This window comes from Phocoena phocoena, chromosome 10, assembly GCF_963924675.1.
Source record: "Phocoena phocoena chromosome 10, mPhoPho1.1, whole genome shotgun sequence".
In the NCBI taxonomy this organism is placed as follows: domain Eukaryota; kingdom Metazoa; phylum Chordata; class Mammalia; order Artiodactyla; family Phocoenidae; genus Phocoena; species Phocoena phocoena.
This window is the reverse complement of record NC_089228.1, coordinates 79,102,654-79,119,632: the sequence shown is the minus strand read 5'-3', so window position 1 is coordinate 79,119,632 and position 16,979 is coordinate 79,102,654. Positions and strand designations below refer to the sequence as shown.

At 38.0% G+C, this 16,979-nt stretch overlaps 1 protein-coding gene across 1 annotated transcript in view; it reads left to right on the top strand.

Annotated features, from left to right (window-relative positions):
- Nucleotides 1–16,979, top strand: part of PKHD1 (PKHD1 ciliary IPT domain containing fibrocystin/polyductin) — a 430,010-nt gene that overhangs the window by 381,048 nt on the left and 31,983 nt on the right. Inside the window, exon 60 of the mRNA XM_065885004.1 lies at nucleotides 7,086–8,100. Within this exon, the coding sequence (XP_065741076.1) occupies nucleotides 7,086–8,100 (1,015 nt within the window). The remainder of the gene's footprint in view (nucleotides 1–7,085; nucleotides 8,101–16,979) is intronic.

Below are 16,979 nucleotides of genomic sequence, written 5' to 3'. Positions count from 1 at the left end.
TTTGGTGAGATTGCTCAAAAATGGGCACAGATCCTAGACTCTGTAGCTCCTGAAGTCTGTTAGCCCATTACCCCTCTAGACGTGCATTCGTCATTAAGAGCCTTTCGTACCTCTGCAGTATCTTGTCGTTTAGAGCTGTCTTCATGCTCAGACATCTCTCTTTTTATTAATTTTATTTTTTTTAATTGAAGTATAGTTGATTTACAATGTTGTGCTAATTTATGCTATACAGCAAAGTGACTCAGTTATACACATATGTACATTCCTTTTTTATACTCTTTTCAATTATGGCTTATTTCTGTCCTCTCTTGACTCCTGAACACGGGGAGTCACTTCGCCACGCCAACCACCAGCTGTTACAGTGTCTTCCTCACTGAGAATGATGCAAGGAGACTCAGCTAGTTTTTAGCTTGAATTCCCCATTCCAAAAGGTAGATAGTTTTCCTCTATTATTGCTAATATGACTAAATACATATTTTCTTTAATATTTCTTTGCAAGATTTCAGTTACTCCATTTGTACATTTAGGAACACAGATTTTGGGGTTTCATTCCTCATAGCCTGAAGGTCTATGACAACCTATATAAATGGGGATAAATTCAACATGTCTTCACTTTATTTGAGATGTGGCCATTTATATTTGTTAAATTAGAAACAATGAGGTGTAAATGTTGTTTGACAGAAAAGAATTGTAAATGATTTCATTTCTTGAAAATAAGAGAATGATTATATATTTTGTTTTTGTCAAAATCTGCTATACTTTTGTCAAAATCTGCTGCTATTTTCAAACATAAATTTTTCTCTTTTGTTGAAATGGGGAAGATGGAAGGAATCCATGTGCCTTTGAGTCAAAACATTTATTTTTAAAATACTTCTTTCTTTCCTTCTGATCCATTTTTCTAAATAAAGGATAGAAATTTTTTCTTTTTCCTTTTCTTTTAATTTTTTTTTCTAGCAAAGATGACCCCTTTGGCACATTTTCTTTTCAAATGTGAAATGAAGTGGAAAATTCTCATTTCAAGACAGGAAGGACAAATATTGACATAAAGTTAATAATTGTTAGAACCCTGGAAGCAACCTGAGTGCACACACACTCACACACATTCACATACATACCCACCCACCTTTTCCTCTGCTTCCTCCTTTACCAGGAGTACCTAACGCTCCTCCTTTCTGGTTTCTAGGTCCACGGTTTCCAATCTAGGGAAAGGCGGACAGAGCGTATTGTATGTCTAGGATATTTTAGGATGTTAAAGTACACACAGAAACAAGTGCACACATGCACACACACATACGACCTGCTTCATCTAATTTCCCCCACTTAGAGAGGAGCTTCTGGACTTTATCACTGGTCTTGTCCATCTTGAATGAAAGAGCATAGGCCAAGCCAATACTCACCGGTCACTCAGCATTTATTAAGTCCTGTCCACTCTTGCCTTCTGGAGAGGAATGCCCTGGGGCGACTGGGTGGCTGCCCCTGACAGGCTGGGTCACTTTATCTATTCACATTGATTATGAAAGTCAGCTGTGGCCAGACCTTGGTGGTTTTTTTTTTTTTTTCTTTTTCACCCTTCTTCTCTCAGCCCCTCTTACAAGCACCCCTGCCTGGATTTTCATGAGGAAATAATCAGATTAGGCCTTTCACGGTGAGTTCATATGGAGTTCTCTTTCTCCAGTGTGCTACTAACTGAATAAACGTGTTTAGTGGTAAATTGTAAATGACATTATGATTACCAAAGCCAGCATGGGTTTCATTTAAAAGTGATCAGAATTGCAGACCACAAAAATTGTGACTGGCAGATAAAGCCATTTGGAGAAATCAGAAAAGAAAAAACCAAAAAAAGTGAGAAAGAGAATCATTACTGAAAACTACATCCTTCTCCAATGGAGAGAGGCAGGAGGAAGAGAAACCCAGGGAAGGAAGAGATGGATCGCTATTTAGAAGGGAAGCCAGACTGTCCATGTTGGTGCTGCCAGCTGTGTCTGGGAGAGGGGACATGACATGTGTTTGGGTGTGCGTAGCCCTCTCCTAAGGAGTTAATGTCAATTCTCTCCCACAATGAAGAACTGCACCCACGTAGGAGCTTTGGAATCCCAGGGCATTGCTTTCCTGTGCTTGATTTTTGCCTCACATCAAAAGTAAAATACTGGAATTGATTAACTCTGAAGGTGAAATAGGAAAATTGATGGTAAGATACCAATAAACCACCGTCTCTTAGTCATTGGTAAGTTCTGGAGAAATAAAAGTAAAGTTTCTTATTTATGAACACCAGGATTCCACATTTGGCTACAAAACTACATAATGTGACTTGCTGATAATCTTTAGTCTATTGCCTTTGTTAAATTAGTGGCTATACAGTTATACTTCAGGGAAAGTATGCTAAAATATTAAAAAGGCCAAATGGTAATAGAAAAGAAGCAAATGGACTCTTGCCAAATATGTGACTTAACAAATAACCAAAAACCTTTCCGTGAGTTCCTGTCAATAGACTGTGTTAAGAGAACTCCTGACTATACAGCACCCTTCCCACAGGGTTAATCATCACAGCTGACCCCACATCTAAATGCAATCCCCAAATGAAGTTATTTGGATTCCATTTTATTTTTCCAAAAGCACAGGTAGAAGTTAAAAAATATGTTTTTCTCTTCCTCCTCTTCCTCATGGCTGTTACTAAGTAATTGTGTGAATCATAATTGCTGTGAGTCAGTTTTTCCATCTACAAACTACGGATAATTAAACTTGCTATTAGAAAGTTTTAGGTAAAGGAAGTTAGGGAAGGAGGAAGGAAGGGAGGGAGGGAGGAAAGAAAAAGGGAAGGAAGGAAGGATCACCAACCTTATAGCTTGAGGGTATCTTTGTAGTGAGGTCAAGTCTTCCTCTTGGCATTCTAATCCCTGTTTTATCCCATACCCCTTCCAGGTACCATTCCCATGAGTCTATGGACTTCCTGTCAGATATTTCTCTATCTGAAGCTCTCCCAAGCAACCATTATATATTATTTGCAACAACATGGGATGACCACCCTCTGGCCATCTAAGACCTGTTGAAGCAATAAGTCAGAGTCTCCCATTGACAAAACTGTGTGAAAGTTTTGTCTTATCAGGAGGACCCCTCTGATAGTTTCCATGCCACTGTTACAGAATATAAGGATACGGTGTGTCTTCCTTAGTATCCCTGCTGCCTCAGTCATTACAGCAAATCCACCAGCACATTCTATTTACTGTCTGCAGAAGACACATTGTTCTCCTGATTCATTCATAGGCTCATCCAACCTTTCACTCCCTTCCTCCACTTGTTTAATGAATGAATGAATCAGCCAAGAAAAAAAATGCTTTGTCATAACAGAATTTTTTTGAGTGTGGACAAATCTATTATGTGATTCAAGAGCAGAAGATTCATATAAACATAATCAGCCATAATTTCAGTCTTATGGTTTCATGTGAAATAGTTGGATCTCTCACAGAACACTATCAAATATTAACATTAATTCAAGGGGCAATTCTCACGATGCCCTTCTGTAGTATACTCTGTTCTTGTGATGAGTTGGTTTAAACTGCATTCAAGCTATAGAATAATAATCTTATAACTAGACACCTGGAAATAATAGATAAAAATTATTTGAAGAATAGGAGTTTTGAAAAGGACATTACATGTCAATCAACTAATACGTATTAAGGAATTTCTACTGTGTTTGAGGTAGGATGTTAAACCCTATGGTAATTTAAATATGAGATATGGCCTTAGGCCTTGAGAAATAACACCTTAAGGACATTGGGTCCTAGGGTTTATGTAATTTATCAAAGTACATATAGTTAGTTAGTAGCAGAGAATGATTGAGAATCATATCAACTAAGAGAATAAGTATTTTATTTAGGTACGGTTCCAAGAATTTAGCAATCTACAGAGGCCACTATGAAAGACCTTATAACTCCTGGATGAGAAGTAAGAAGAATAAAGTCAGAGATCTGTAAAACTGGATGGAATGTGAACGATTCATCAATGGCATCAGCATGGCTGAAAAAAATGTGTAAAAAGGAGAGTGAGCAGTAGGTTTAGAAAAGAGGAACTAGTGTGATTTGAGGATAATCCATGGGGAAAGTCTACCTTACTATCTCATTTGAAAATGATATACCTGTAGTAGCGATTGATGTATCAGGGTCTCAAAGCAAAATTTCCATGGCTATTAAGATCATGCAATTAATTAATTCCCTTCATACTGGTTCCATGCTTTGGAAGAGAATTCTTTTTTTTTTTTTTTTTTTTACGGTATGTGGGCCTCTCACTGTTGTGGCCTCTCCCGTTGCGGAGCACAGGCTCCGGACGCGCAGGCTCAGCGGCCATGGCTCACGGGCCCAGCCACTCCGCGGCATGTGGGATCTTCCTGGACCGGGGCACGAACCCACGTCCCCTGCATCAGCAGGCGGGCTCTCAACCACTGCACCACCAGGGAAGCCCTGGAAGATAATTCTTGATTTCACATTAGCGTTTCCATATTATATTACCACAGGAAAAAAACACACTGTGTATAGGTGACCATTTAAAAATATTTTATAATTAAATCTCTACTGAGATTAACAATTTCATATTTAATTTAATGAATTCAAGTGATTTAAGAGACATAGAGCAATTAGAATTTTCCGCTTTGTGTCAGTTTTCAAGGAATCTGCCTATTTCATCGAAGTTGTTGAACTTGTTGGCATAAAGTTTGTTTGTAAGAGTCTCTTAATCTTTGCCTGTAGGATCTGAAGTAGTAATCCTTCTTTCATCCCTGAAATTGGTGATGTGTCTTCTTCCTTTATATCTTGATCAGTCTAGCGAGGGGTTAATCAATTGGTTGACATTTTCCAAGAACGAAATTTTAGCTTTGTTCACTTTCTCTGTTTTTTCTTGTTTGTTGTCTGTTTCATTGACATTTGCTGTTACATTTATCATTTCCTTTTTTTCTACTTACTCTTGGTTTACTTTGCTCTTTTTCTGAATTTGTAAGGGAGTACCTAAGGCATCACTTTTAGACAATTCTTCTTTTGTAATATAAGCATTTAACATAAGTTTCCTTCAAAGCAGTGTTTTTGCCACATCCCACAGTTTTGATATGCTAAAATTTCATTATCATTCCATTTGAAATATTTTACAGTTTTCCTTATAATTTTGACCCTTTTGTTGCTGTTATTTTTAAGGTTCAGGTAAACTGTGTGTCCTACTCCTGAAGTAGCATTTTGGTAATTAAGTTTATTTACACCATAGGCAGCTTTGGCACAGATTTTTTTTTTCTTCTTTCAGCTTTCCTCAGTGCCCTATGACACTCTTTTTTTAAATTGAAGTATGGTTGATTTATAATGTTGTGTTAGTTTCTGATGTACAGCAAAGTGATTGAGTTATACATATATATATTTTTTTCATTATAGGTTATTACAAGATATTGAATATAGTTCCCTGTGCTATACAGTAGGACCTTGTTTTTTTAATCTATTTTATATATAGTAGTTTGTATCTGTGAATCCCAAACTCCTAATTTATCCTTCTCCCTCCCCTCTTCCCCTTTGGTCACCATAAGTTTGTTTTCTATGTCTGTTGAGTCTGCTTCTGTTTTGTAAATAAATTTATTTGTATCATATTTTAGATTCCACATATAAGTGATATCATATGATATTTGACTTTCTCTGACTTACTTCACTTAGTATGATAATCTCTAGGTCCATCCATGTTGCTGCAAATGGCATTATTTCATTCTTTTTTCTGGCTGAGTAGTATTCCATTGTACATATATATATATATATAGATATAGATATAGATATAGATATATAGATATAGATATAGATATATATACCACATGTTTATCCATTCATTTGTCGATGGACATTTAGGTTGCTTCCGTGTCTTGGCTATTGTGAATAGTGCTGCTATGAACATTGGGTGTATGTATCTTTTCAAATTACAATTTTCTCTGGATATATGGCCAGGAGTGGGATTGCTGGATCATATGGTAAATCGATTTTTAGTTTTTTAAGGAGCCTCCATACTGTTTTCATAGTGGCTACACTAATTTACATTCCCACCAACAATGTAGGAGGGTTCCCTTTTCTCCACACCCTCTCCAGCATTTATTGTTTGTGGACTTTTTGATGATGGCCATTCTGACCGGTGTGAGGCGATACCTCACTGTACTTTGGCTTGGCACAGATTTCTTCTCATATTACATGGAAGGAAGGATGCAGAAGGAGGCTAGATCATGCTCAAATGTAGTACATCCTACATAGTAATAATTTGATTTATTTTTGGTTCCAGTCCTCAGGCTACTTAGATGAACGTGCACTAAGGAAAATTAAAATATGTAGAAAACAATACAAGACAATTTTGTGACTATTAATTTAAAGTCAAAGGAACTTTTTTTGGTTGGAAGGTAACATATACCTTTGAATTCAGAACAGGAAGTACTCTAGGTTCATAGACAGGAAGATTAGGAATAGTGGGAATAGTGAATAATGCTGTTTCTTTAAATGTTTTCATTAGCTGCAGTCGTCCTCAACTTGGGCTCTATTTAATGTCAACACTCCCCAAATTACTACTTTCCTCTTCTCCGCCTGTTGTATTTCTTTATTCTTCATGTTTAGAGAAAAAGTATGAGGAAATTATATAGTCTGACATCCAAACTATTTCACAATCTGGTCACAATATACCTTTTCAATTTTAATATACCTCCATAAAATCTCTGTTCCCGCCCCCTCAATCTACCTCTTTCCCATTGACTCAAATATCATTATCCTCTTCTCGCCTATCCTTTTTCCATTATGTAGACCTTAGTGATTATTCCTTTTTCTTAATTACTTTGTTTATTCAGCTCTTTTACCACTTAGCTATTATGCCCATTATTAACTTTAAATAGCATATTATGTAACATATAAATTTAAATTATATTAAAGAGCTGTATCTTTCCATATTTTGCCCAAGAATTTTTGCATTCTCACACTTGAATACTCAGTAAATGTTTCCTGAGGTTACTGATGATGGTGAGAGTGATGGATTGTAAATCATCTTTGAGAGATTGTGGTTCTTACGTCACTTGCTTATTTTCCTTTATTTTATAGGCACATTTAGAGAAGAGCAGAAATGCACATACCGATCGCTGATACAAGGCTACATCTGCAAACAGACTGACCAAGTGATCTTAATTCTTGACAGTGCTGATGCCACTTGGGCAATGCAAAAGTTATATCCAGTTGTATCTGTGACTAGTGGTTTTGTTGACACCTTCAGTAGCGTAAATGCCAATACTCCCTGCTCCACTTCAGGGTCTGTATCTGCTTTCTATTCCATTTTACCCACCAAGGAAATCACCAAGGTCTGCTTTGTGGATCAGACTCCTCAAGTTTTGCGTTTTTTTCTATTGGGGAACAAAAGTACCTCCAAGCTCCTCTTGGCTGTATTCTACCATGAACTCCAGAGCCCGAATGTTTTCTTAGGGGAAAGATTCATTACACCTACTCAGGTTCAATCAACTTCCTCACTGCTGAATGGGTCTATTGGCGCCAACTATTTCAGCATCATGGATAACCTCTTGTATGTTGTCCTACAAGGAGAGGAGCCCATTGAAATTCGCTCAGGTGTTTCCATTCATTTGGCCCTCACTGTGATGTTTTCAGTTCTAGAAAAAGGCTGGGAAATGATGACCCTTGAAAGACTAACTGACTTCTTGCAGGTCAGCCAAGACCAAATCAGGTTTATTCATGAGATGCCTGGTAATGAAGCAACCTTAAAGGCCATGGCTGACCGTAGAGCAAAGAGAAAGCGCAATTGCCCAACTGTGACTTGTGCCAGTCATGATAGAGTTGGTCAGCGTAGACTTCTCATGAAGGAAATGAGTTCATATAGAGTCCTACCGCCCACCACTATGGAAACTATCTCAAAAGTGATGGTCGTTGAAATTGGTGATCTGCCAGCAGTAAGGAACACTGGAGTAATTCCATCCTTATCAAGTAACAAATTACAGACTTTGGCTCACCAGGTTATCACTGCTCAACAGACTGGAGTACTAGAGAATGTTCTGAATATGACTATTGGGGCCTTACTAGTGACTCAGTCAAAGGGAGTCATCGGCTATGGGTAAGTACTAATTATAATAACTTCTAAATGAGAGCTGATTTCTTGGATGCATATTGCAAATGTCAGCCTACTTACACTGAGCCACATAACCTGTCTGCTTTTTAAGATAAGAATAAAAATGTCAAGAGCCATTTATAGACTTAAATTCTCAATTTTAAAATTCTTTATTAAATCTGTAGTCTTCATGGTTATTCTATTTCCTGGGTAGATGTAGACGTTTTATTTTGGTACTTTAAAATGAAAAACATGGAGGAAGAGATTTTTCTAAGGCAACTTGTTTTCAATATGCTTGTTCATTCATTTATCATGTAATGCATATTTAAGCAGTGGGCTAGATTCTGGGTTTGCTAAGGTGAAACAGATATGATCTTTGCCTTATGGGACAAAAACACTATCTATCACAATTCCATAGAGCTATGAGCTAAGACTTGAGTACTCAGGGTGTTGTTAATAATACTGCCTGTAGGGACTGGGGAAGAGACTTATATTTAGGAACATTTTGGAGGGATGCCCAGGAGTTAACTAAGCTAAAGCCGTGACCCTGATTGGGTTTTATTTAACCTAGGATTATAAAGCCCTGAAAGGATGTCAAATTGCGTGAGGCAGAACATAATTGCTGCCAACTATGTTTATGGCACAGACCTGTGTAGGATCCATAATATCCTTTGTGCTATGCTATTCTGACTCTACAAGCTTGTATTTTGAAGTTCTTTACCAGATCAATGTTTACTACACACTTCAGAAGTAAATTTAGCTGAATATTTCCCCGAGCTTAGTAAATGAAGAAGTACATGAAGTACACAATAAGAGGAGGCAAGTATAAATGACTCTCAATTTTTTTGTACATTGTATTTACCCAAGAAATGAATTGTCCAGCCCAAGTTCATCTAAGACATCTGTCACAAGATCAAGACTGTTAGAGTCCCAAGCTCTAATTTTTAGCAGATACAAAAGAACCAGAAATGATACTGCAAACTGAGAGACGATATGAAATTGCCATAATGCTTAGAAAACGTGTATAAACTAACCATTTCACACATGCGTGCTGCTTGGTTATAGAGGACTCAGAAGATTCAAACATGGATGTTCCCTGCAAGCTTGTCATCACCACTGGAAAAATAAGCTCAAACCTATGCACGTTTTGAGTTGATATAGTTGATGTTGGGTCCCTGAAATAGGTAAAAATTATTTAGATTCTGAGCTGTGTTACTCAGTGAAAGTTTAGAATGCTCATATTGTTTTAGATTATTCTCTTGCTGCTTTTTCACTGTATTTGTCGTAGTGCTAATAAATAAGCAACTAATATTTAATGGGTATTAATTACTTCTATACAACCATCTCCAGTGGATGTGGTATTCACTATAAAATAAAAAGCAAAACAAAAAGACATACCTTCACATTTTAAGGAATATTCAACTAATACATTGATTGCCTTTTTATACGTAGAGCAACATATCCAAATGAAAGCTTTGCTAATGTTTATGTATCATATTTTACCTGTCTTTGGTGTTCCTCTTCCTTACAGGACACTAGTATGTACGGAAGATATGGAAAGAAAACTCAAGCAATTTTTTTTCCGGATTCTGGTTGATGTGAAGGGCTTTGAGGATTGTTAGCTTAGAATTTAAAGATACTCCTAGTTGCATGAGTGCTCAGAATCTATTATATCTTGGATAGTTTTACTAACCACTAAACCTTCACCATGTTATTGATGTAATTATGATATTATGCACGATAATATAAAGATCAGGAATCTGAGAAAGGATGGTGCCAATGTATCTCAGCTTACATTTAAGTATATTTTCTTTCCTTTAGTCCAGTTTCATTTAGATTCCACCGAGTTCTTCTGAGCATATTCTATGTATGGGTGACTAGAGAGAAATAGAGCCAGTTCTTTGCTCAATTTTATTTAGATTTTACAGTACTGAGCTTTCTTAATAGGTCATCCTTCCAAAATGACTGATTTTTATATTATATAAAAAAAGACTCGATTGGGATTGACATGCATACACTGATGTGTATAAAATGGATGACTAATAAGAAAAAAAAGAAATAAAAAAAAAAAACCCCAAACAACAACAACAACAAAAAAGACTCAGTGAATATTTAGCTTTTAACTAGAAGGAGAGCAAAGTCAAAGAGTAGAAGCAATGGAGATAAAGCAGAGGAAACCCAGGAAAGAGAGTGGACCCAGCACAAGTGTAAGTATGCACACATATGTGTGTGGGAGATCATCCTATCGTGAGCTTCAGAGAAAAGAGCGCCTTTATTGCCCACCACCTGTCATAGCCATCGTGTTTTCAGTTTTGACTCATGTATTTCTGACTTGATAAGAAACTGCTGAACGTGTATCGGCAGTTTCACATTAGAAGCTTTTTGTTTCCTCACTCTGTATAAGGAGCACCTTATCAAGCTGACTTGGAATAGAGAAGAAAACTCAGACAGACAATTGGTGACACGTAGCATCAACTTTCTGTTGGGATGTGTTATAGTCCCCATCTCTCTCAGTTTCTTTAGTATTTTAAGAGAGGTTTCCTAGATATGCAAAAAAAAAAAAAAAATCTTCTGAAGCTAACGAAAGGCTGCTTCTGAAGTATATCTGAATAAATCTCTGCAGAATGAGAAATGCCATGTCCTAAGGGACTTAACGAGAACCAGCAAATTTTCCCATGGGCCTAAGAATTGTACAGTATGGTAAACAACCCTGAAGCCCGGGGCAGATCCCAGGGCCAGCCCTGTTTCTTTCAACTTTGATCAGTGTCAACTCAGACTTCCATTGAACTCACTGGAGAGCCATTGACAAGCTAATGAAGTGACCTTTAGACAGCAGAAATTAGTCTGAGGACATAGGCCCTTCAGTGGAAACATCTACAATGTTCTTTAAAGGTTCACTCTTGTTAATTTAATGGTGTTACATGCATTTCAACAAATTGAGGCCGTATCAGATATTTACTTATCAAGGGGAGTACTACCTGCTTTCAAAAAGCTACCAACTTTCTGCTTTGTGGGGAGAAATGGAGTGCTATTTTTTTAATCAAATAATATACAACACATTGGCCTCTCCCAGTCTACCCTCCTCTAGAGGCATCTAGATTTAAGTGTCTTCTGCATGGCTAAGTCAGTTCCATGAACCTGTCTTCCGTCTTCCAAAGCTTTGTTAACCTCTGTTGTTGGTTGTTCTCTCCTCTCCTGCCTTCTTTATCCATGTTGATTTACACCATTTTTATTCATTTTTCTCCTTTTAAGTAATTTCGGTGGAGTAGAGGGAACAGAGATAAACATATGTTCAACCTCTGCTTTTTAAACTTGGGGTTCCCCACGAGGGTCTTATTTTATATTTTGCCTTTTATCTGGAATCCTGGCAGTAGAAACTTGATTTTTGCTCTTTTGAGTTTCTTTCCCTCCTGTCTTTTCTTCTTCTCCCTCTCTTTCTCCTGCTTCATAAAAACAACCCACCTGGGCTTCCCTGGTGGCGCAGTGGTTGGGAGTCCGCCTGCCGATGCAGGGGACACGGGTTCGTGCCCCGGTCTGGGAGGATCCCACGTGCTGGGGAGCGGCTGGGCCTGTGAGCCATGGCCGCTGGGCCTGCGTGTCCGGAGCCTGTGCTCCGCAATGGGAGAGGCCACAGCAGTGAGAGGCCCGCGTACCGCAAAAAAAAAAAAAAAAAAAACCAACCCACCTCTAAATAATATCCTTTGTCATATAGTAAGCATAAATATATCTGTATCTTTCATGGAAGTTTAGCTATTGAAATGCTAAAGCTATTTGTGGTTGGCAGAATTTCTAAAATGACCACCCAAAGGTATGCTGCCCTAATCCTGGGAACCTATGAATAGGATCAGATAGAATTTCTATGAAGACACTGTGTTATGTGGCACAGTAGACCTTAAGTTGGAGAGAATACCCAGGATTATCAAGGTGGCACAATTACACACAACAGCCCTTAAAACAGGAGAGCTTTATCCTGCTGTGGCAGAAGAGGAAGGCAGAGAGATTCCAAGTGTGAGAAGGAATTGAAGTGTCACTGCTTTTAGGATGAAAGGCACCACATGAGAAAAAAATCAGATGCACTTTGTAAGTACAGGGTGGACCTTAGCTGACAGCCCACAGGGAAACAGGGACCTCCATTCCACAGCCACAAGGAAATGAATTCCACCAACAATTGGAATGAGTTTGGAAGTGGATTCTCCTGAGAGCCTCCACTTAAGCAGTGAACCCCCAGCCAAGCCTGTCTAAACTCTTGACCCACAACCTGAAGATCATAGATTTGTGATATTTTAAGCCACTGAGTGTGTGGAGTTTTGTTTCACAGCCGTAGAAAACTAATACACTATCTCACATAAAACTCTTTGTTTCTGACGTTGCCATGAACCTTGGACCCTAAAAATAGTTATAGGGAATGTGAGCATGGCTCTGTGGTGGTATATACCTATGTGTTTTTGCACCCTTCACATTAGTAGCTTTTTAGTTTCCTCACTGTGTATAAGGCACAACTTATCAAGCTGACTTGGAATAGAAAAGAAAGAAAACTAGGAGAGACAATTGGTGACATGAGTCTTTTGGTGACATTCAGGCTCATTTAACATCTTCTCTTGTGCAATCTCTCCCTGCCCCTTGGGCACCTGCTTTCTAGGAAACAGCTATTTGGAGTATGCAAGGACAGGGTCTTTCTGTCAACACTGAAGGATGCTCTTCTCAAGACTGGCAGAATATTCATCCGGGAAGGGATTCCTGTACTGCTAGCCTGTCTCTTTCCTCCCTCCTGGCAAAACCACAGCTTTGCCATTAAAGAGTGTTTTTGCACCATTTCTTTTTTTCACTACAATACAAATTCATTGCTTTGTTGAGTTAGGTGGATGGCAAAATTATCATAATGGTATTTTATATATGTGGCTTTGCGGGAAAATGAGATGCTCTGCATAAGTAAACTTTCCATTTAATTAAAAATTGTTTATTTTATCACTACATTTTTAAAAAGACTTCATCTCTTAAACTAAAAAGAAATAGATATTATCCAGCCTTATTAAATGGAAAATAATGTAGACCTTTCACATTTTTATTGATGATTCATGGTCATCATTAAAGCTATCATTTATTTCACAGCTCTGTTACTGCAGTGATGCCCTTAGGGACCCTTGTTCTTATACTAAATGGCCCCAGACCACTAAATCTTTGATTCTACTTCTACAGTTTACATTTTCCCTTCTCTCTTCCTTATAAACAGGAGGAAAATTCTAATCCATTATTGCTGTTGACTTATCTGCATCCAGTAGTTTTCCACCCACATGCACATGTAGTTCTAGTTCCAGAATTGAACCAGAACCGTACTACCTTACAATCAGTTTAAGATTTATGTGTACGGGTGGTGAAGTTGTAGCTAAATATAATAAAGACTCATGAAAACTTACATTTGAATGTTTTTTATTTCCCAAACATTAATTGAACAGTTATTATGTCCAAAAAATTGTATGGCTCATATGAAAATCTAGAGATTTTAAAATTAATAGATAGGGAAAACAAACATTTACACAACTGTCTAATAAGAATATGGTATATTAAATCTCATTATTCTATGTCTATTACAAGGAAATCATTAATTCAATATGAACCTGCTTAACCATTAATCTAGTTTTTCATAAAATTAGTATATTTTTATCTTTATAATATTCATTCGTTGGTCAAGGCTTCAATTTACTATTATACTCCCAAGAGTACCTAAGCAGTGTCATGCACCATAAGTGATCATTAAATACATGTTGCAAATAGTGAAATGTAACCGGTTTGACTTCTCTGCTATTCTAATACTCCTGTGCAACCAATATCCTGTAACAAATCTCTTCCATCAGAAAGATCTTGAGTGATTTCTCTTTTCCTGGTTAGACTATGACTGCTAGGGGACTCCATCACAAACAGGAAATTTTGAATATTTGTGTATGATCTTAAAAAATGTATTCAGAATTTACATTATCCCAGATAAGATATTCATGCTAGATTTATTATAAAATATTATTTTGAACAATTTTCTGACTAAAATACTTAGGTTTTGACCTCTGAGTTGACCTTGTTGGAGGATGTGCCATGTTTATTTTGTGTCTTTATATTCTCATGGCACAGTGCAACCTATGCCTGTGGTTCCTCAAATCTCAGTTTGAAGTGAAAAATTCCAAAGAACCATAAGAGTTTAATAACAAGTATTGGAGCACAGCAGTAAGTGCACCAGTTCAAGAGTGTATCAGAATTTGAAGTTGGCCGGTCCAAGATAGGTGGCGGCTTTCTAGAGGCATTTTAATGACCTAAGAACAGAGGAAGTGCATGGTGGGTACTGATTGGTCATAGTGTTCCTATAGTAACATGTATTGGATGCTTGTAATGTGTGAAGTTTGGAATCACTATGCTGTGATGCCAGAAAGAAACCATGAGATCATAAGACATTTTTTTCTCTCTTAGGAGTTGATGGCAGCTAAGGGCATTTGACTAGGTTTAACAGGGAGCATTAGGACTATGAAATATAAATAAAATGGTATGTGTCAGCTCTGAAAGATAGCCAGGAAAGTCATTCTTGCCTTACGGACTCTGTGGAAGAACATTCCTGAGGGACCGAGGTTATGGTGTTGTATTTATCTTTGCCTATCTCATAGTGCCTAAAACAATATTTGTGCATGGTGGAAGGGTTAACATTTGTTTGTTAAACTGAACCGAGTGGAGAACTTGCTTTCTTCTTCCAGGGTACAGAATCTCGCAAACTCCTCTGAAATTTAAGTTCCCTCACGGCATACCCTAAAAAATTTAATCAAAACATGGGGCTCTTTTATAGGAACCTGACTTAGTAACTTTGAGGAGGCCAAGGCTGAAGAGGAAGTGAGGAAGTATCTCAAAACGCCCCACCCTCACCTCACTGCCCAGAGCTAGCCTTCATCAAGATGATTTATTTATTTGTTTGCTCAGTTTGCCATGCAGATAGAAACAATCCCCTCTTCTGTAGGGGAAGCATTTCAGATCTGGCAGATTAAAAAGCAAGAGTTGGAGTGAATAGTAGTGATCTCTGAACTCAGACATTTCTGTATTTTCTTGGTCTTTCTCTTTTGCTAGCACTTAAGCACTGAAGGAAAAAAAAAATTCTTCCACATACCTGGCTGGCTATTGGAAGCTGTGAAATAGTGGTTAAACTGGGAGGATTGGAGGGAACTTTCCTCCCCCATTTTTTAAAGTTTGGCTGTAGGTCCTTCTGCCTGCAGGCTACAGTCACATTAGCGGTTGGAAATTGGATAACGACAGCACAATGACAAATCCAGGTTGCTTGCAATAAGTTGCTAATCCCTTTGCTTTAATATCGGAGCAGCGGATAATGATGTTTGGACATCACTCCGGTTTACTGACGACCCCACTGGGGCCAGCAATAGAACCTTACAACTGTCTAACAAGGTGTCAGGTGATTCCCGTCGTCACAGCAACGGACACTGGAATCTAATCTTCCCTCCATCCCTTCTAGCACCCAATAACGCCTGGGTTATATAAGTGGCCCATCATTGCTTGGTAACTTGAATCAATTAACGTTAATTCGCACAATGCTATGATGTATTGTGATCACTTTCATTTCAGGGAAGGGGGAGAAATTGCTATAAGTCACCTAAAATGAGGTTGTCTGTGGTGCTGAGGTATTAATTGGGTGTCCATATTAAATGCAAAAGGAGCCCCATCGTGAAAGGAAAGTGGATGAGTGACTCTCCTGGCTGCTATTGACCTATCAGAAGAAGACAGTGCCCTTTTCCTTTGCTTTTATCTATTACAGTTTTCCCTATTGCGTGTCAAGTTGATGTATTATAAAAAATTCATTTGGTGACCTTTCACCCCCTTAGCAGATTAAACAATTTCACTTCGATGGCATCATTAACAAGACCCTGCATTTAATGATGATTTCTCTAAAAGGCCACGGAGATTCGATTTTAAGCTAACAGATTTATTGCACTATTATAACATATCGTAAAAAACTGTACCACCTACGGTCAGGTTTTAGGTTAGAAACTGCCTATGAGTTTATGTGGAGCTTAAAGTGGTATTACCTTGGGATATGCTGTAGCAGCAAGTCTCTGACCTCCAGTGGGATGCTGTTTACATTTAATCAGAGATGTTTGCTCACAATAAACTTTAAAGTGTGTCAGGGACGGGCCTTTTAGCAAGTGTTCAGGTAGTTGGTTCCCATCCCTTGTCTCTAGACATCAACGTACTTATGTCAGGACCTTGGATGGAGTCTTTTGGTTTCTTTAACCTACGTGGCCAGCCTGCATCCTGTCCTGCATCAGAAAGCTTTTAAGAAATAGGCCAGTGGAGAAATAGCATCTGATAACAATGTTAGAATTTTCCAGTAACCTAGGAGCTGTAGAGGATGCAATGAATAACATGGGGTTTTAAAATATTATTTCAATTTTTTCTTTAAATAAAAAGGAGGCTTACTCATTCAGGCTAAGCAAACTAATAAATGATGATCAGACTAGTGTGTGTGGAATTCCCAGTGAGTGATTCTAGCAGAGGTCAGGGCCTTAGCTGGTAAATGACCAAAAGGGATTCGTAGGACCACACATGCCCCATCCCCCATTTTCCAGGATTCTCAGGGGAGAGGGAAATTGCTCCCTACAGAAACTTCATAGTTTGTGATCCTCTGTATTTGTTCTTGCACTGTTTCCTCTTCTTAGGACTAATTGTCACCTTTACCTCACATACACTCTCTGTTAAAATAAATATCCTTTTCTCCTCACATAAGAAAAAAAAAAAAGATTAGGGGATCAAGTAGTTGACTCACAAGCATTTAATTGAGGGCTGGGTAGGATACTATTAAAAAAAAAACTCAAAGCCTTGTTAGACCTGACCTAGGGTGTTTTGAG